Here is a 20,614-nt window from a genome sequence, read left to right on the forward strand (position 1 = left end):
AGTCATTACTAATTAAGGTTAAAGGAAATGACTAAAATGACTTTCAGAAAGACTTATACTGTAATGATATTTATTCCCCCCAAATCAATGCTTCTTAAAATCTGAAGTTCATATTATTCATTTTATTATACTGCACTTTACTGCCGTTCATTTAGTCAGAGCTCACAAAATCCAAGAGGACAGTTTCTCAGTCTGATGTTCAAAAAAAACTCCCAAAACATTTATTGCAGAAAAGTAAAACCACATTTTACAATGAAGATGTCACTTCCTGTTTGATGTCATCAGGTCAAAACTGATTCACCACATGGTCAAGACAATTGTTTTACTTCCCCTCCATGATTCTCTAAGACAAAATAAATGTTTATAAACAACATTTTTAAATATTTTTAAAAAACACCAATGAGCTGCTGCCATTCAGTGGGAGGGGCCTACAGCTAGTGGGAGGGGTCAGATGTCCTGGGCTCTGCTGATTGGTCGGTACACTGGAATCGATAGCGCAGGAATCGAACACGCGGCTTGATGTGGAAGTCAGCAGGTATCCTCCAGTTCCACATTTTCTGCACCTGAGAGACAAACGGAGGTTCAGAGAAGAGTTTCACGTGATAACATTAAACATGTTCCATTTGGAACATCATCAGAAGCATTCATTAAAACTTTTGCCAGCAGGAAACAGGTCTGAAAACCTGAGCCGGGAATGGCAGCATGCCACATTTTTACTGCTGCCACACCTGTAAAACCCAGGCAAGGTTCTTCATTTCAGATCAGTTTTACAGCAAACAATGTCGGACCAGTAGGGACATGTTTAGCCGAAAGCTCTCCTGAAACGGCTGTCCGAGTGGTGGAAAACTTTCTGGGGGAAACCTGGTCTTGTTAGGAGAGATGGCATACCTCCCACTTTGGATTTGGATCACCTCTAGTAATCTAGCCAAATTTATTAACCCCCCCTAAAATGTGACTATCAAGAGCTGAGACCAGGAAGCAGAGCTGCAGTCTTACACGCCTGGTGCAGCTTGTCTCCTCCTGTCATGTACCCAAAACTCCATCCCCATAGAAACTATGTCTGTTCCCTGACCACCACAAAACAAACCAAAACATTTTATTTAAGCATAAAAATTCACAAAAAAGAACAATATAGCATCCTCAACTACACCAAAGAGTAAAACAGTTAAATGTGAATTATTAAACATTAGGTCTCTCTCTTCTAAGTCCCTGTTAGTAAATGATTTAATAATTGATCAACATATTGATTCATTCTGCCTTACAGAGACTTAGTTACAGCAGGATGAATATGTTAGTTTATATGAATCGACACCCCTGAGTCACAGTAACTGTCAGAATGCTTGAAGCACAGGTCAAGTCAGGTCAGAGTGATGCTGAAAAGCTAATTCATGCATTTATTACTTCTAGGCTATTGTAATTCGTTATTATCAGGCTGCCCTAAAAGCTCCCTGAAAAGCCTTCAGCTGATCCAAAATGCTGCAGCTAGAGTACTGACAGGGACTAGAAAGAGAGAGCAGATTTCTCCCATACTGGTTTCTCTTCATTGGCTTCCTGTTAACTTGAATAATCAGGCCCCATTTTATCTTAAAGACCATATCACCGCAATAGAGCACTTCACTCTCAGACTGATGATTGGATTCAGGAGACAGGCACCCTCTCTATTTTTAAGATTAGGCTTAAAACCTTCTTTTTTTATTCATGTTATAGTGGATCAGGTGACCCTGAACCATCCCTTAGTTATACTGCAATAGGCCTAGGCTGCTTGGGGGCGTTCCCATGGGTCTTTCTTCTTTACTCACCTCTTTTCACTCTGTTTATACACTACTTTGCATTTAATTATTAGTTACTATTAACCTTTGGCTCTCTTCCACAGTGTGTCTTTTTTTCTGGAGGGGCAGATCTAAAAACAGAGCCAGCAGTGAAGCTGCAGAGTTTCAGTGAATCTGAAAGTAGTTTACACTGAAAATAAACATCAGATTCGTGCTGTGATAAAAGTTAAAGTTCAGGTCACAAAGACAGTGTAAAATAAACAGGAACCATCAGACTGCAGGGTTCTCTGGAGGACTGTCTCTGATTAGTGGACACATTTAGTGACAGAGAAAATACACACTAACAGGCCATATAAAAGTATGTGTCAGAATGAGATGATCACGAACCTTCAGGACCCTGACCAGATGGGTTGTACTGTTCAGTGACTGAACCTGCAGAGAACAAGCAGAACCAAGAAAGGAGAAAGAACAAGCCTTCAACACCTGATCTGAGATCAGATACTAACAGTAAACATCTTTTAACCAAAAAACTGAACCCCAAACCACATCCACCACACCTCCGAACCTAAAGTCACCAAACCCTGCAGTTCCTGTAATGTCCACTAGAGGCTCCAGCAGTAAGCCAGTCCCGATAGACTCCCATGTTAAATGTTCAACTTTACAGCAGAAATAAATGTTTTGTATCTGTATCTAATTTACATTCATAACAGCTTCTAAACATCTGTCTGTCTTTCAGGTATGTGCTCTAAACTTTTTAGTGCTGTAAACATCTGTAAAACTTACCAGCCATCTGTGTGTGATCTGTCGCAGCTGGAAGGCCTGCAAAGAAAAACACACACTGTATATTCAGTTTGTGTTAACAAACACACACACACACCTCCAGGAGAAGAAGTGACAGACTCTGACACTTCAGTCCAATCCCAGTCTGCACCTGTGGCGCAAGCATTAAACTTCACAAGTTAAATATAATCTGTGTGAATAGGTGTAGTGTTTGAGGATGAGGTCATGGTAAACGGGCTGATTCTGGTATAGCACTTTTCTACTCTAACTGAGCACTCAAAGCACTTTATACAACATGGCTCATTCACCCATTCATACACCTTAGTTGCTTTCTAACATTCAAACTCTGATGCAACTTGGGGTTCAGTTTCTTGGCATACAGACTGCAGCAAGGATTGAACCACCAACCTTCCCACTAGTAGATAACCTGCTCTACCTCCTGAGCTACAGCCACCCATGTTCATGTACAGCAGAGGTGGGAAGAAAACAGAGCTGTTTTTAAATTCTCTTTCACTGCTTGTGTCCTAGCTGAGTACATTCATTAGAGTCAGAATTTAGTCTGGAATAACATCTGTGCTCCCATGTAGAAATATTATTTTCTTATTATATTAATATGGTTAACATGGTTCAGTTAAAGGAACATCAAAGCAAAAAATAGAAAGGAATGTCCTCCAAAGAGCTATTTTTACTTTCTTACTTTGAGTACAGAGCCTGTACTTTTTCACTTTTACTTGAGTAAAGAACTTGATTCAGTACTTCAGCTTTTACTGGAGCATTTTTTTAAGTATCAGTATTTCTGCTTAAGTCTGTACTTTTGCCACCTCTGTAACAGGAATGATACAACATGACCATGATGTACACGTTTCTCTCTTGTTAGTTTATGTTCCTTTGAACTTAAACTGCCTGATTTGTAAATCTTGCACACACCCACCTTCACAGGTGAGAGAAGACGTCATCTTGTTTTTGCTTGTTTTTGTTAAACAACATCAATAAGCAAAAAAATCAAAGAAATATTGATCAAACTCTGTGTTGTAAAGTTTTCTTTTAATTGTTTGTGAATTGTGGGTAATTTGATTAAGCACAGACTTCCTATAAGTGTGTATAAAGAGCACATTGTATAACTGGCTGTGGGAGTGGCCCTCGTAGTGAGTTGGTGCAGGTGGACGCTGGGATTGGACTGTTTTCTCAGGTGTGAATAATGAACAGAACTTACTGGAGCCAAGAGGACTTCCTGTTGGATCTTCTGCAACTAAAACACACAGAACACATGTCTGACCTTTGAACTCTCACCTCTGTGCTCCTTAACATGTTGAAGGGGGGTGGGCTTACCTGTATATGTCCCAGAAAAGTATGCTGTCATGGTAACCAGGTCTGTGTGAGGCTGAACACCTGAAACTGAATAAGCCTAATGAGCATCAGACAGACAGGTGTACAGAGACTGTGTGTGTGTGTGTGTGTGTGTGTGTGTGTGTGTGTGTGTGTGTGTGTGTGTGTGTGTGTGTGTGTGTGTGTGTGTGTGTCTTGTAGTGAAAAGCTCAGTTACAGTAAAAAAAAAAAAAAAAAAAAAAATATATATATATATATATATATATATATATATATATATATATTACCAGTTACCACAGACAGGTGTACCTGGGTTCAGTGTGTGTGTGACATCCACAGACTCAGTGTGAAGCATAATGGATGGAGTCTCTGTAACACATGGTCATGTGACAGGAAATGAATGAATAAAAACTTGTTTCTGGGTAATTAGTGGTAGTCATAGCAACAAGTCCTACCTGTGACCTCTCGCCTGAATCCAAGACCTGAGTCTGGAGCCAACAGAACACAGGGTTTCATCACTCACAAACACTGTTAATCAATAAACTGATTCACTGATCTGTTGGTCCAGCTCACCTGTGAGGTCAGCATGAAGACTGGTTACTGACTCTGTGCCACCTGGTGACATCATCAAGACAGTTTTATTTATCATGTTATTGCACTGATCATTTAAAATACAATCCTGAGCCCAGGTTGAGTCCTGGACCAGGTGACTCAGGTGTGGGTAGAAAAACACCCCTTTTGTGTTTCCTGTTATTCTGCACTTTAGCTGTTTATGAAACACATGAAATGTAGCTGCAGCTGAGATCAACAGCCTGTATTTAACTGGAAGAAGACCTGCAGGATATTATTCATGAAGAGGAGGCTGTTTTTGTAATATGTGAAGTGTTCAAGCAGTTTAAAGAGCTCCATGTTTGGGGGTGCAGTTCCTGATGAAATAAATGTTACAGACTCCAGGATCATGACTTTTAGCTTCCTGCTGTATGAGACTGTCTCTTTATCTCATGGTAGAAACAGTTTAGCCTAATGAGGAACAATGGAGCCACTGAACTCTAAGAAATATAAATCTCCAGTCTCATATAAATCAATGGTTTGAGTAAACTGTACCTGTGAGATCAGTGTGAAGATTGCTGAAGGAAACCAGTCTTCCCGTCACTGCTGCAGAAACAAACCAGCAAAGTTAAATGGCAGAAACAAACACTGGTACTGAGGGAGCCAGTTTGTACCAAGACTCACTCTGAACCCACAACTCTGAGTCTTATCAATAGAAATCTTCTGTGTATTCAGGTGTGTTCATATGAAGAATCACCACATTAATAAAGTGTTTGTGTGCACACAGGATCATGGATGGAGCCCCCTCTTGTTCCTTTGTTATGTTACTTCCTGTTTTATTTTGGTAGTCTTTTGTCTCGTGTGCATTGCATTTAATTTTACATCCTCTGTCTCATTCTCAGGTGCCTCAACTCTGTCCCAGTCACTGTTCTGTCTGTATTTAATTTCTGCATTTGAGCCTATATGCATACTTTTGACCCAGGGTGGATTAGAGAAAATCCAAAATAAATTCAAACTCTCTTCAGCTATTAAATATTATTCCTGTACAGTCAGTCCACCTGTGAAAAAGAATAGTTTAAAGATATCATTAAAAGCCCCAAATTACAATAAGATTCATGCCCACGATGAGTGGATGGAAACTTTGGACCTGTATGTCCTACTAATTGTTCAATAATTGTTTCCACTGTCAAATCATGCAGGTCTTTCTAGTATTGTTCTTTCTTTTTGTTCCTTTCACATGTTACCTGGTGGATTTTTTTTTCTTCCAGATTTTGCCTTTTGCATGTCTGGATTTGTTTGCTTTGTTGTCCACCTCACATGTATGACATTACCTGTTTCTGAATAACAGCCTGGACTTTGGATTTTACTCCTTATTTTTACTCTTTCACTCCTCCTTCCCATGATTTTTATTTATTTATTTACAAATTCAGAGCCTCCTGGAAAAGCTCTTATATCTCCTGTCCTGGGAAAGACTGAATTCTCAGGGAAGGTATTGGAAAATAGTGCTGAGGAGGACAGTGTCTGGAATACGGTGGTGATGGATGGATGGATGGATGGATGGATGGATGGATGGATGGATGGATGGATGGATGGATGGATGGATGGATAGATGGATGGATGCTCAGGTGTGTTCTGTTGCAGATCTTATAGAACTGGATGAAGATGCAGAATAGGTGAAAGTTTACCTGCATTTGTGTCTGTCAACAGGGTCTGTCGACCATTTCCTAAACAACACAAAGTAAATTCAGAAATTTAAACGACAGATAAATTGTTACAGGTATTTTTATATGCAGTAAATTTAAGAGTACAGGTCTGAGGAGTTGTGATTAGTATCTGTGAGGACAGATTCAGCACCAAAACTAGAAAACTAAATGGATTGTTGTTGAAGAACTGATGTATGACAGTGATTCATGCTGCAGTGTGAGCTCACCTGTCTGTTCTCTGAGAGCTTCACTGTGTGATGATGATGAAGCCGCTGCCCCTGATGAGGAAAAAAAGCTTTTATTTTTTTACTTTTCTTGAGATGAAGGTAAACTTCAGAGTAAAAGTTGCTGGCTTTTCAGAGCAGAAGTCTTTCCTCTATCAACCTGCAGAGTGGGAGAAGCCAGAGAGAGAGCTGAGCAGTGATTGGTCAGGTCCTGAGCTCAGGGAGGTGCGATCTGGTCCTGGCTGATCAATGGCAGTATCAAAGGTAACAGGATCTTCAGTACAAGGAAAAAGGAAGAAGGAGAGATTAATGAGTGATGAAGAGAAACAGCAGAGACACAAACATGAACTCAGTGGCTGTGTTTAAATTGTCTCTACTTCATGGTGGACTCATTACAGAGCAGGGCCAAAAAGCTGACATATTTCAGTCACAACCTGGAAGTAATACTGCTACATGATTCTCCTGGCAGCATGTGAAATGGTCATGAAAAAAAACAATACTTGGAAAAACTCAAACAAGGAGTTTTTTTGTGCCTCAGTGTAACTCATTTTATTGGTTCATTTTAGTCATTTTGGTCCACTGTCATCATCACAGACACAATAAAAGTTTGATTTAAAATATATAATTTTTATTTTGTATGTGACGACATGTAAGAGACAGAAGGTGAAGATAAGAGAGAAACAGATCAAAGTTTTTGCAGCAATTTCATTTTTCAGTAATTGTTCACTAAAAGTTTGATGTACTGATGAATTGTTTAAATAGGGAGTTTAAAAAGAAATAAGACAAACTTCTGCTTTAATGTTTCCAGTATGACCATTTTGAATTCAGCTCAACTATAAATTGTGGTTCCTGTGTTTTGTTTTTTGTTTTGTTTTGTTTTGTTTTGTTTTGTTTGTTAATTAACTGCATCGTAGATGAGCGGACGGTTCAAAACCATCCTGTGGTTCATCTTGCAGAAATTCAAATCAGAGGTACAGTGGGATGACAACTGTGGGGGCGGAGTCACTACCTGCAGGTGAGTCCAGCATGTTCTGATCTGCAAGTGGAATTGATGTCACACCTGAACCAATTGCTGAAAGGCAAATATCGACTTGCGTGATTTGTCCAGATTTCACATTTTAAGCACTAAATGAGTAGGAAGTCATACCTGAAGAGTCCAGGTGAACGGGCAGTGTTGTGTTATCTGTCAGAATTGAAAAAGTGTCAGAACAATAATTAAATAATTGATTGATCCCTTAACGAGCTGTGTCGAGCCTAAAGTCAGAGTTTTCTGTGTCACAAAAGTGGTTCTGTCTTTACCTGGCTAGGTCACCATGATAACATCATAACACATCATCTGGTTGGGAGCAGGTTATGTTCCGAGTTTTGATTTAGTGGTAGTCATAATCTGCTGCTGAATTGCAGCTACTAGAACACACACCGAGAACAGCTGTTCAACCAGTAAACTAAATTTCACTGCCACAGCCTAAAGGGACTTCCATGTTTCCTTTTAGGCTGTGGGACAGTAACATTTAGATAATATTTTTTATGCTCTTTATTGATTTTTCATCACCATTTTATCATCATCATCATCATCATTGTCATCTGATAATATCTCTGATTGGAGCAGGCGGCAGTCACAGGAATGTTTTTGTGCAGAAGAATCACATGACCTCTGAAAACCCCCTTTTTTTGTGAGGGTCCTCAGAGCCTGATGGTGATAACCACCATCGTGATATACATCATCTCCAAATGGAGATTTAGGTTTTGTTGAGTCAGCTAATGTAGAGAAAGCCTGTCTGTATTGAAATTTGCTTGCAGTCACACCCCTCTGCACGAATACGTGAATCATAGCTGGAGCAGGTTCAGCCTTAAGAAAACGGTTTGTAAAATGTCACCCGTGCAGGTGAACTTACCCATCAGACCGAACAGGAAGTCGTGGCGGGATGGCTCAATGGATCCTGAAGAAGAAGAAGTCAAAGATGGCCACTGACAGACTCTTCTTTAAAAACACAGGAAGTGTTTTTTGTGTTTTCAGCACTTAAACATGTGACTTGGATCTGATGAAGAATGCCACACACACGTCACTTGGACACTCACCTGTATAATCCACATGAGAAACTTCACCCCCAAAGGATCCCACATCACCTGGAAGAGTGAGAGACGAGAGGTCTCTGAGCTTCGTTTAAACGCATGTTTCACCTGTCTCCTCCTGTAGCTTCATGCACCGTACCTGTCTGACTGTCAGCTCCACCCCCTCCCCCTCCATTCAGGAGCTTCTGTCCATTACCTGGAAAAAAACAAGAATAAGTCTTTTTTTTTTTTTTGAAAGAGTTTAAAGGTTCCAACTCATTCATTTTTAATCATTGAGCTATTTATTGATGTGTATTAGCTGAGATTTTAAAGGTATTTACTGCTGGACTCTGAATCAGCTCCATCCGAACCTGCAGACAAACAGGGATTACATGTCAGAAGCTTTTCTACAATGAAGTCAAATGATTTATTCATCGGATCATCCAGCTGTTGATTTGGGGCTCAACCTAATAAGTGATTCACAATGATTCTCTACACGTGAACATGTTAGCAAAATCAGACTTTTACCGTTTGTTTCTGTGTGAGATGAAGCTGCCGGATGCTCAGCCCCTTAAAACACAAACAAATTCACTGAAAAATAAGTTAATTCACTTATGTATAAATATGATTTATATTTGGCTGCTTCAACATTAGGGTGTTTAGTTTTCATGAGTTAAAATTGGGAATGACATTTAATTCAAAACTGTCCTTTTTGATCAAGCTTATAGTTAGAGATCAGGTGATCAGGTGACCCTGAACCCTGCTTTTGTTATGCTGTGTTAAGCCTAGACTGCTGGGGGGTACCCATGATGCAGTGTTTCTTCTTCACTCACCTCTTTTCACTCTGTGTTTATACACCACTCTGCATTTAATCATTAGTTATTATTATTAATAACCTCTGGCTTTCCGCCACAGTGTGTCTTTTGTCCTGTTTCCCTCCCCTCACCCCCAGCCAGTCGGGGCAGATGGCATTGCAGTTCAGTGTGATAAGTTGCACAAAGTACCCTGTTTGTCATTCAAAATGCAGTGAGCCACTTTTTGGCCACAACCTACCAGGTGTTCCTACTTCCTTTCTATTTCTATAGTTAAGATGTATTGTTACACAGCAATTGTCTAAAAGAAAGACGTTTACCTGCAGGGTGAATCAGACCTGTGGAGACATCAGAGATCTCAAGTGCTGCAGAACCCGAAACACCTGCAGAACCACCAATAGAACCTGCGGCACCAGAAGAACCTGCAGAACTTGCTGCAGAACTTGCTGCAGAACTTGCTGCAGAACCTGTGAGGACAGGAGCAGAATTTTGACTCTGAAGGATAGAATGTAGCTTCTGAATACAAAACCACACAGTGATGAAAAGAGTTTCAATTCAATTTCTTTATACAGCGTTAAATCACAGCAAACAGTCGCCTCAAGTAAAATGGTCAAAAGTTCAAAGTCCTTACAGACAGGTCTCACCACTCAGCTGCCATCTTTGTAAAACTACAGGACACCTAACTATTAATTCTGGTACATGTGCTTCATCAATGCTGCAAAATGACTGGTTGGTTTAGCTGTTGTAAAGAATTCAGTTTCAATTTTATTTTTTTTATCCATCCATCCATTTTCTTCCGCTTATCCGGGGCCGGGTCGCGGGGGCAGAAGCCTAAGCAGAGAAGCCCAAGCTTCCCTCTCTCCAGCCACCTCCTCCAGCCCATCCGGAGGGACCCCAAGGCGTTCCCAGGCCAGCCGAGATACACAATCTCTCCAGCGTGTCCTGGGTCTACCACGGGGCCTCCTCCCGGTGGGACATGCCCGGAACACCTCACCCAGGAGGCGGCCAGGAGGCATCCTAATCAGATGCCCGAGCCACCTCAACTGGCTCCTTTCGATGTGGAGGAGCAGCGGCTCTACTCTGAGCCCCTCCCGGATGGCCGCACTCCTCACCTTATCTCTAAGGGAGAGGCCAGCCACCCTTCGAAGGAAACTCATTTCTGCCGCTTGTATTCGCGATCTTATTCTTTCGGTCACTACCCAAAGCTCGTGACCATAGGTGAGGGTAGGAACGTAGATCGACCGGTAAATCAGGAGCCTCGCTTTTACGCTAAGCTCCCTCTTCACCACGACGGACCGGTGCAGCGTCCGCATCACTGCAGAAGCAGCCCCGATCCGCCTGTCGATCTCCCGTTCCCTTCTCCCATCACTCGTGAACAAGACCCCGAGATACTTAAACTCCTCCACTTGAGGCAAGAACTCGTTCCTGAGCCGGAGATGGCACTCCACCCTTTTCCGGCTGAGGACCATGGCCTCAGACTTAGAGGTGCTGATTCTCATGCCAGCCGCTTCACACTCGGCTGCGAACCGTTCCACTGCGAGCTGGAGGCCCCCCCCGATGAAGCCAACAGAACCGCATCATCTGCAAAAAGCAGAGATGAGACTCTGAGGCCACCAAGGAAGAAGCCTTCCGCCACCTGGCTACGCCTAGAAATTCTGTCCATAAAAATTATGAACAGAATCGGTGACAAAGGGCAGCCCTGACGGAGTCCAACACCCACAGGAAACAAATCCGACTTATTACCGGCTATACGGACCAAGCTCTCACTGTGGTTGTACAAGGACTGAATGGCCCGCAACAATGGGCCAGACACCCCATACTCCCACAGAACCTCCCAAAGAACACCCCGAGGAACACGGTCGAATGCCTTCTCCAAGTCCACAAAGCACATGTAGACTGGTTGGGCAAACTCCCACGCACACTCGAATATCCTTGAGAGGATAAAGAGCTGGTCCAGCGTTCCACGACCAGGACGAAAACCGCATTGTTCCTCCTGAATCCGAGGTTCGACTAACGGACGCACCCTCCTTTCCAGCACCCTGGCATAGACCTTACCGGGGAGGCTGAGGAGTGTGATCCCCCGAAAGTTGGAGCACACCCTCCGGTCTCCCTTCTTAAAGATGGGGACCACCACCCCGGTCTGCCAATCCAATGGCACTGCCCCAGATCTCCACGCGATGTTGCAGAGGCGTGTCAACCAAGACAGCCCTACAACATCCAGAGCCTTCAGGAACTCAGGGCGAATCTCGTCCACCCCAGGGGCTCTGCCACCATGGAGTTGTTTAACTACCTCAGTGACCTCACCCCCAGTGATGGTCAAGTCATCCCCCTCATCCCCAGACTCTGCTTCCACTACAGAAGGCGTGTCCGTGGGATTCAGAAGGTCCTCGAAGTATTCCTTCCACCGTCCGACTATAGCCTCAGTTGAAGTCAGCAGCACCCCCCCGCACTATAAACAGTGTGAGTGAAGCACTGCTTTCCCCTCCTGAGTCGCCTGACGGTTTGCCAGAATCGCTTCGATGCCGTCCGAAAGTCTTTTTCCATAGCCTCACCGAACTCCTCCCACACCCGAGTTTTTGCTTTGGCCACTACCCGAGCTGCATTCCGCTTGGCCTGTCGATACCTGTCAGCTGCCTCCGGAGTCCCACAGGCTAACCAAGCCCGATAGGACTCTTTCTTCAGCTTGATGGCTCCCTTCACCTCCGGTGACCACCATCTGGTTCGGGGGTTACCACCACGACAGGCACCAACCACCTTGCAGCCACAGCTCTGAGCAGCCGCCTCAACAATGGAGGTGCGGAACATGGTCCATTCGGACTCAATGTCCTCAGCCTCCCTCGGAATGCTGTCGAAGTTCTGCCGGAGGTGGGAGTTGAAGATCTCCCGGACTGGGGCTTCTGCCAGGCGTTCCCAGCGCACCCTCACAATACGTTTAGGTGTGCCAGGTCTGTCCAGCATCTTCCCCCGCCACCTGATCCAACTCACCACCAGGTGGTGATCAGTTGACAGCTCAGCTCCTCTCTTCACCCGAGTGTCCAGAACATACGGCCGCAGATCTGATGATACGATTACAAAATCGATCATCGACCTGCGACCTAGGGTGTCCTGGTGCCATGTGCACTTATGGACATCCTTGTGTTCGAACACGGTGTTTGTTATGGACAAACTGTGGTTTGCACAGAAGTCCAATAACAAAACACCATTCGGGTTCAGATCGGGCAGGCCGTTCCTCCCAATCACGCCCCTCCAGGTCTCACTGTCATTGCCCACGTGAGCGTTGAAGTCTCCCAGCAAGACTATGGAGTCACCAGATGGAGCACTCTCCAGCACCCCACCCAGCAACTCCAAAAAGGGTGGGTACCCTGAACTGTCATTCGGCGCATAAGCGCAAACAACAGTCAGGACCCGTTCCCCAGCCCGAAGGCGCAGGGAAACTACCCTCTCGTCCACCGGTGAAAACTCCGACGTACAGGCAGCAAGCCGGGGGGATACAAGAATACCCACCCCAGCTCGCCGCCTCTCACCGAGGGCAACTCTAGACTGGAACAGAGTCCAGCCCTTCTCCAGGAGACTGGTTCCAGAGCCCAGGCCATGCGTTGAGGTGAGCCCAACTATATCTAGCTGGTATCTCTCAACCTCACGCACTAGCTCAGGCTCCTTCCCCACCAGAGAGGTGACATTCCACGTCCCAACAGCCAGTTTCGATAGCCGGGGATCGGTCCGCCAGGGCCTCCGCCCTCGGCCACCGCCCGACACACATTGCACCCGACCCCTACGACACCTCCTGCGGGTGGTGGGCCTGCAGGAGGTGCAGTGGTATCGAATCACTTCCTGTTCCTGTCACAGAGCACAGTGGTGTGCTTTTTTTTATATAGCACCAAATCAGTTACCTTGAGGGGCTTTTATACTGTAAGGTAAAGACCCCACGATAATACAGAACGAAACCAATCAAAACAACCAAGCACTTGGGGACAGTGGGAAGGAAAAACTCCCTTTCAACAGGAAGAGACCTCTGTCAAAACCAGGCTTAAGGAGGGGCAGTCATTTGCCACTACTGGTTGAGGGTGAGGGGAGGGAGACAGGACAAAAGACATAGCCAGAGACTGATAATATCTAATAATTAAATGCAGAGTGGTGTATAAACAGAGTGGGTTGGGTTTTAGGAGTACGCTTCCTCGTCACCCAGCCATCCTAGTTTCCCGGCTGCTTGGGATCTGCTGGGGGAAAGCTCACAGTGGCAAAACTACCTTGGTCCACACTGACTACAGGGGCCTGGCTAGTTACTAGATTTTCCAGGGTGCTGAGCTGGATCTCCAGTTCACTGAGCCTGGCCTCCAAGGCTACAAACAGGCTGCAATTATTACAAGTACCTTTACTGCTAAAGGAGGCCGAGGAGTAACTAAATGTCTGACACTAAGAGCAGATATTTACTATTCACTAGCAATTCACTAAGCTAGTGAATTGCTAAAAACACAATAAGTGTATAATGTGAATATACTTTACAAGTGATTCAGCAGAGTGTGCTCTGGATAAAGTACATGAAAATGACACTATAAAATAAGTCATTATGTAGAGATTTATAATTTATCGAGCTACACAAAAACACCACTGTGCTCTGTGACAGGAACAGGAAGTGATTCGATACCACAGTGAGAGCCAACACCAAGTGAGAGAAGATGACTGGCTTTTAGGAGGCTAGGGTGGGATGTGTCTCTTAAACTATTGTCCTGTAGATTTCTGTGTTAATGTTAAGTAGCGAGTGCTTCCTTAATAACCCCTCCAGTTACTCGGAGCAGAGATCATTTGCTTTCCATTGACGAGATTGTAAACTGATGATAATCAGTGTGATCAGAGCAGAATGACTGAAATCTGCTTACCATCCAAATCAAATATTTTAGTTTACGGCGATGTTTCTCTCTGGATGATGTTTAGACCAGTTTACCTGCAGAGCTTCCTGCTGTTCCTTCATGTGTTCCTTCCCCGGCTGACTGACCACTGGGAGCTGGAAACAAAGTTCATCTTTAAACAAGTGAAGTAACATTATCTCAATAGAGCACTTTGCTCTCAGACTGCAGGCTCACTTGTGGTTCCTAGGCTATGTAAAAGTAGAACGGGAGGCAGAGCCTTCAGCTTTCAGGCCCCTCTTCTGTGGAACCTGCTCCCAGTTTGGATCTGGGAGACAGACGCCCTCTCTACTTTTAAGAATAGACTTAAAACTTTCCTTTTTGATCAAACACATAGATAGAGCTATGCTGTATTTTTATATTGCTGGAGTTTGTTGTTGAAAGTTGAAAGTCCTTTAATTTTTCCTAATCATGATAATTGCAGATGCATACAGTGGCATCCAAAGTCTGAAAGCAATAGTAAACTTTTTAACTCATATTAAATTGAACCCATCATGTTTTGTGACAGCTGAATGTCAGAGTCACTCTGTGTTTGTTTGATTTTTTCTGTTCAGACCATCTCATCCCAGACTGACCACACAATGTCCCAAAGGCTTTTTACAGCCACTGATCTGTTTCCCTCTGATGACTTCTGTCCCTAAAAGCTGGCATAAACTTTGATAAATGGTCAGGGTCCTGCAGTTTCCTTTGAACAGCTTTAACAAGCTTCATGTGGCATATTTAGTTTAACTCACCACTCTGATGCTGAATATTAGAGGAGACACCTGCAGAGAGAATACACCTGAGTCAAACCACGGAGCCTCCCTAGAACATCCTGTGACCAAAAACTCACCTTCATGTTTTCCTGCTAAAAGAAACCTTTACATTTTTTTTTCTATCATTATTCTCCAAAAAAAAAAAAAAAAACATGCTGAAGTGGATCATCAAACATTTAAGTTTTGTTATCAATATTTTCTTACCAATGTGAGATACAAAAACTGAACATTATTTTTAGTGCTGTTTGATTTAATATTACTGTTAAAAATGAACAGCCAGTAGGTTTATACAGTGAGCTAAAACTAAACCTGTGATGCACAAATATGGGAAACACAGAGACATTAATTTTAGTTTTAGTCTTGCAAAGATGTTTGTGGTGTTGTATTATTTTACTGCTCTGAGTGAATAGCCACCAACCAAACCAAGAACCAAACCAAACAAATCATATTCCCAAGTAAAAACTAAGCTGAAGACAAATGTTTAAAAATATATATAAAATCATGTATAATACAAATTATAATTTTGTGAATGTGAAAGATTTCAGATTTGTTTTTGTTTGTTTTTTTGAACCAACCAACCCTGTTTATATTTGCTCTTCTCTATTTCTGTCCAGTCACTACTTGTGCTTTCAGAGTTTGTCCTGCAGGTGGCGCTGTAGTTCTGGACCTCCTGCAGTAACCTGAGAGACTGCATGAGCTCAGGATGGGGACTAGACAAAATCAGGTTAATCCTGGTCTGAAAATCAGTTAATCTGGATTAAACCTGAGACCAGCAGGAACAAACAAACTGTTCAGGAGGGAAACATCTGATCAGGTCGACTCACCTGAACCTCCGGCCACCTCCACCACCACCACCGCTGCCGGGGTGGTCCGCTGCCCACCGAGTGCTCCTGCAGGAGGGGGAGGAGCAGAATATCAGGTGTTCAGTATGAATGAAGCTTCTGTTTCCAGAGATTATTAAAAACCTGAAGGCATCGTGTTTGCTGTGGCACATTTAGTTCAAACTGATTTTCCAGGAATGAAAAAGATAAACTACACACGGATTTTTAAAGAGATGCTTTATGATTTTATCACCTCACGTTTATCTAAAACAATAGTCTGATGTTTGGCTCAAACTCTTCATTTCTTTGTGTTTATGCAGGTTTATGAGATAAAGCTACAGGTCAAAGGTCACAGTGTGTTTTAGCCTCTCACCCTCAAAGTTAGCTTGACTCTTGGAGTCATCATCATCTGGAAAGAAAAGACATCCAACATTTATGTCTAATTAAAAAAGCTTTTAACAGATGTCACACTTGCGTCTTCTCTGTTTATTGTCTGTTTATTTCTGCTCTGACCTCCGACCGCTCTGACTATTCACACTCATTTCATCCTGTTTCTTCCACTTTTTCATCTTTCTTTGGCTTCCTGAATTTTCCCACATACATGAGCACAAATACACGTGTGTCACGCAGCTCAGCAGGAACATAATAAACTTTGTCCTCTTATTTTGGCCTCTTCTGTCACAGTTCCCTACAGCGATAAAAATGAGTGAGGACCCGATGGTTTGACCGTGCGCATGTGCTGAACTCACTGCTTTACTGAGATCAGATTTATGATTTTGTTTACTGCATAGAGGCCACACACGCTGCAGGTGTTACAGTTAAATAAAATTCAGCCAATCAAATGCAAGCTGAAAACTCCTGCAGTGCAGAGACTAAACCAGAGACAGTTAATGTGTTTATTTTAAGACTTAAAATGTTTTAATGTCTTAGTTTCTGTTTACAGACTTTTTATATTAAATTAGATTCAATTCATTGTCATTGTGCGCACAAGGCACACAACAAAATGACCGTTCCAGATCACTCATCCAGAGACCGGCGCTACCGTTAGGCAATGTGGTTTATGTGTCTTGCCCAAGGACACAACACAGCAGGGACAGGGGCTCAAACCTGCAACCTTTCAGCTGCAAGGCGAGCACCTACCCACTGCGCCACTGCCCCTTTTTGTCACAAAACTTATATATCTGCTGCTCTGAGTGGTCAGTAAGACTAGAAAGGTGCCAAATTTTTAAATTTCTCCTTTCTACAGACCAACCACAGCCTCCTCCAAACCTGTCGCCCCCACACCCCGAGACCAGAGAGCTGCAGTATCAACAGGCACCTGAAGGGGGTGCTGTGGTCAGAAATCACTGAGACTTCTTGACTTGGATTAAAAGATCTTCCACACATTTTCTGACTCGCGCACACACACACACACACACACACACACACACACACACGCACACACACTCTGATCACCCGATGTTGTCTTGGTTACAGATGTAAGAGCAGTGCTGGTCACGTGTATAGATGAAAGGTCAGGGCTGCGGGTCATCACGGTTACAGGTGCGTGTTGGTCATAGTGTTTCATTAATGAAGAAACTCGTTCCCTGAAGTGTTATTTTAAAAACTCTGTGACTGAAATGTGTTTCTGTCTTTGTGTTTTATCATAAAGTGAAACATCGCAGATGTTTTGTTCACAGCTTCGCTCTGACCACAGTTGCCTTTTTAAATGATTACTTCATTTAAAACATTTCACAAAGTATAAAAACCTTTGGGTCACATCTTCAGTTTCATTCGCGTGGCCTCAGTTTGGTTTGAGAGTATAAAATCTAATTTTATGCTTCGTGAACAATTTTACAGGAAGCTGCTTTTAAACAGCAAAAGCTGGCTTCTCTCTCACACACACAGGCCTACCCTCCTCCTCTTCAGACACCTCCTCCTCCTCTGTGGCCTCAACCTCCACCTCCTCCGGCTCCTTCTCTGAAAGACACACAAAAACTCTAATCTCCAAACACAAATATTAAATGAAAATATAAAAGCAACTTTATTTTTACCCTCCACAGGAGCCATAGAAACGGTTGACGTCAAAAAGATGACCATGGACACGATGAGTAGGTTTCTGTTGTGACAGAGCAGATTAATCAATACAGATTAATCACCACCATTGGCCAGTCAGCATCAAGCTTTTCCTTCATACCAAGAAACACTAATCAATAACATTTGAAAACACCAATAAAGCACCAATAAAACTTCATCAGTGGTCATCAGCAACCAGCACATTTCTGTAGAAACCAATCAATACACAAACTAATTGTTAATATTTATCAATGCTACCGACATGCAGAATGATGTAAGCTGAACTCTGATACAAACAATAAACCTTTACAGTGATCTGATTGGACAAATGAGCTGTCAATCAAAAACAGTCAATAATAACCAGAATTCAGTCAGAATGAAGTAATTCAAATTATTTCAATTATATAAAGCACAACAGTACTGCAAATACTATAGTATTACAGCACTGATATGCAGTAGTTTTATGGTCGTACTAGTTTGAACAGTATGAAGTCATAGTAGGTTAGCAGTAGTAGTAGTATTATTAGTTTAAGAGTATAAAATGCAATCACTATTATTAGTAGTTGTGGAAGCAGTATAAAATGCAGTATTATTAATAGTGTTAGCAGTATAAACATAGTAGTAGCAGTATAAGGAGTTTAAAATGCAGTATCAGTAGTAGTTCTTGTAGTATAAAATGCATTATTATTATCAGTCGTAGTATCAGGATTATAAAGTGCAGTAGTGGCAGTTTTATCAATACAAAGTAGTAGACAGTAGTATTAGCAATATAATTCAAATGTAGCATTAGCTATAGCAGTACTCACAGTGGCAGCTTTAGATTTATATAGATTTATATTGGTAGTATTGGTAGTATTACAAGTACTCACGCTGGCAGCATGCTGCTGTCTGAAAGGTGTGTGCTGATCTAAAGAGATGCACCTGAAGAGCTGCAGCTCCTCCTTCAAACACTTCTATTTATACTCAGACAGGGAGGGAGGGGCTGCTCATATTATCTATGAAAATACTGCAAACACCACTGAGACTAAAACTACTATGTCACATACTAATACACTTATAAGAGTGTTAATTCAGTCCCTCACTGGTCCTGAAATCCATTCTCTCCTGCAATGTAGTGGGGGTTCACCTGGGCAGGTGACCCATCATAACAGGTGATGTTCAGGTAAGCTCCTGAAGGTAAACCTAGATCAGACCTGTAGAGTTTGTTGCTAACTTACAATCAAATATCTCTAAAACACACTTCTTCACAGGTGGAACACGTGACTTCCCGTCCATCTGCTGTTCACCTGTTACCTGCAGACCCCACCTTCAAATCATTCCTACATCTCAGGTTTGTGCAGCTACTCGTTGAGCTCTGTGTATGTGTTAACTGGCAGCTATGGTGAGCCAATCAAAACTTTGTAGGTGGGGGTTAAGAGTGGTGATGTCATCACCCAGGGACAGAGGCATGGTCTGGGAGGAATTGATGACCAAACGTTAGATTTCTGACTCAGTCATGATTAGCTCTGACATCACAGAGGCATAAAAAGCTTAATGGCTCAACTGTGTCAACTTTTTAAATGGTGAGATATAGGACATTTTCTGCTCAAATCTTTGACATTGATCCATTGTTCGAATGTCTTTATTCCGACCTCATTGTGACATCACATTGAAATAACATATTCTATAAATTAAGTATTGATACTGAAGGTGCTTCCATCCTGTCAGCACATCACAGAGACGGTGGGGGTTCTTATCAGCCTGAAACCTGAAAGTCCATATTACGTCCCCTCCTCAGGTTTCAGCTCTAACTAATTTCTTGGTGAAAAACAGACTTGTATTGTTGGGCTGAAAGATGAGAGTCTGTCTATCTGCTGCCAAACTCATGAAACTCTGAGACCCCGACAGACCTGCAGTCTTATAGTTTTCACCATTGCTGAGATTGTTGATTGCTGGCTTTTCTCTGTGATTATTGTAGGGTCTTTACCCTACAATATAAAGCACCTTGAGGTGACTGTATGTTGTTATATGGACAATATAAATTAAACTAAACTGAATTGATGATACATTTCTTGAAACCTTCTGCTCTGTTTCCTAAACTAAACACAGAGATATAAAAAAATGTTTTAATGTTCATGTTAACAGACCAGTACAGTGTCCACATCCCTGCAGATGCCACACCAATCTGCCAATCTCCCATCCATGAAATATTTAAAGTCCTCCACTTGGGGCAGCAACTCATGCCTGACACAGAGAGGGCACTCCACCCTTTTCCTGCTGAGAACCGCGGCCTCAGACTTGGAGGTGCTAATTTTGATCCTAGCCACTGAACAGTCAGCTGCAAACAGCCCCAGTGCTAGCTGGAGGTCATTACTTGATGATGTAGGATCACTGAAAACAGAACTTTACCCTGTATTTTGTCCCTGTGTTTGGTCCATTTTTAGGTATAGTGGTTCACCATGTGTACATGGATTTTCTAATATTTGCTGTCCTGATGCACACCTATGTCCAGACCAACTGCTGCACAATGAAACCACTGAAAGGTTCATCTTGTAAACGATAAATGGACTAGCACTACATGAGCACTCAAAGCACTTTATACAGCCTGTCTCACTCACTCATTCATACAAACACTTTCTACATCTAAGTGCTTTTTAGCATTCACACACATTCACTCATTCAGTATCTCACCCAAGGACACTTTGGCATGTAGACTGGAGCAGGATCAAATCACCAACCTTCCAATTAGTAGATGACCTGCTCTCCCTTCTCACCCACAGCCACCCCACTCCTGGGTACTTGTGATGAAGAGTACCTAGGAGCTAAATAAGACCCCACAAACAGTTTGGTAGTTCCTACAGTGCAGACACACAAAAAGGGGGGAC

The 20,614-nt window shown here is 42.8% G+C and overlaps 1 protein-coding gene across 4 annotated transcripts; it reads right to left on the minus strand.

Moving 5' to 3' along the window:
* Positions 1-215: 215 nt before the first annotated feature.
* LOC115788777 (mucin-19) lies at positions 216-18,680 on the minus strand. 4 transcript variants are annotated; one of them, XM_030741959.1, is made up of 27 exons: positions 18,620-18,680; positions 17,729-17,793; positions 17,589-17,654; positions 16,069-16,104; positions 15,699-15,764; positions 14,854-14,883; positions 14,158-14,217; positions 9,536-9,682; positions 8,932-8,973; positions 8,745-8,774; positions 8,564-8,620; positions 8,431-8,478; positions 8,247-8,291; positions 7,499-7,534; positions 7,361-7,423; positions 6,512-6,625; positions 6,355-6,405; positions 6,110-6,148; positions 4,980-5,027; positions 4,449-4,490; positions 4,331-4,363; positions 4,185-4,244; positions 3,879-3,944; positions 3,763-3,798; positions 2,553-2,588; positions 2,157-2,201; positions 216-563 (listed from the first exon to the last, which is right to left on the minus strand). In XM_030741959.1, exons 1-27 carry the CDS (start codon positions 18,628-18,630, stop codon positions 529-531), a joined length of 1,407 nt encoding a protein of 468 aa, XP_030597819.1. In that variant the 5' UTR covers positions 18,631-18,680; the 3' UTR covers positions 216-528. The 4 variants fall into 4 exon arrangements, with proteins under 4 accessions (XP_030597819.1, XP_030597818.1, XP_030597820.1 ...); XM_030741958.1 differs by having other exon boundaries at positions 4,980-5,030; XM_030741960.1 differs by lacking the exon at positions 7,361-7,423 and having other exon boundaries at positions 4,980-5,030.
* Positions 18,681-20,614: the final 1,934 nt, after the last annotated feature.

The sequence above is a fragment of the Archocentrus centrarchus genome, chromosome 11, assembly GCF_007364275.1.
Source record: "Archocentrus centrarchus isolate MPI-CPG fArcCen1 chromosome 11, fArcCen1, whole genome shotgun sequence".
In the NCBI taxonomy this organism is placed as follows: Eukaryota; Metazoa; Chordata; class Actinopteri; order Cichliformes; family Cichlidae; genus Archocentrus; species Archocentrus centrarchus.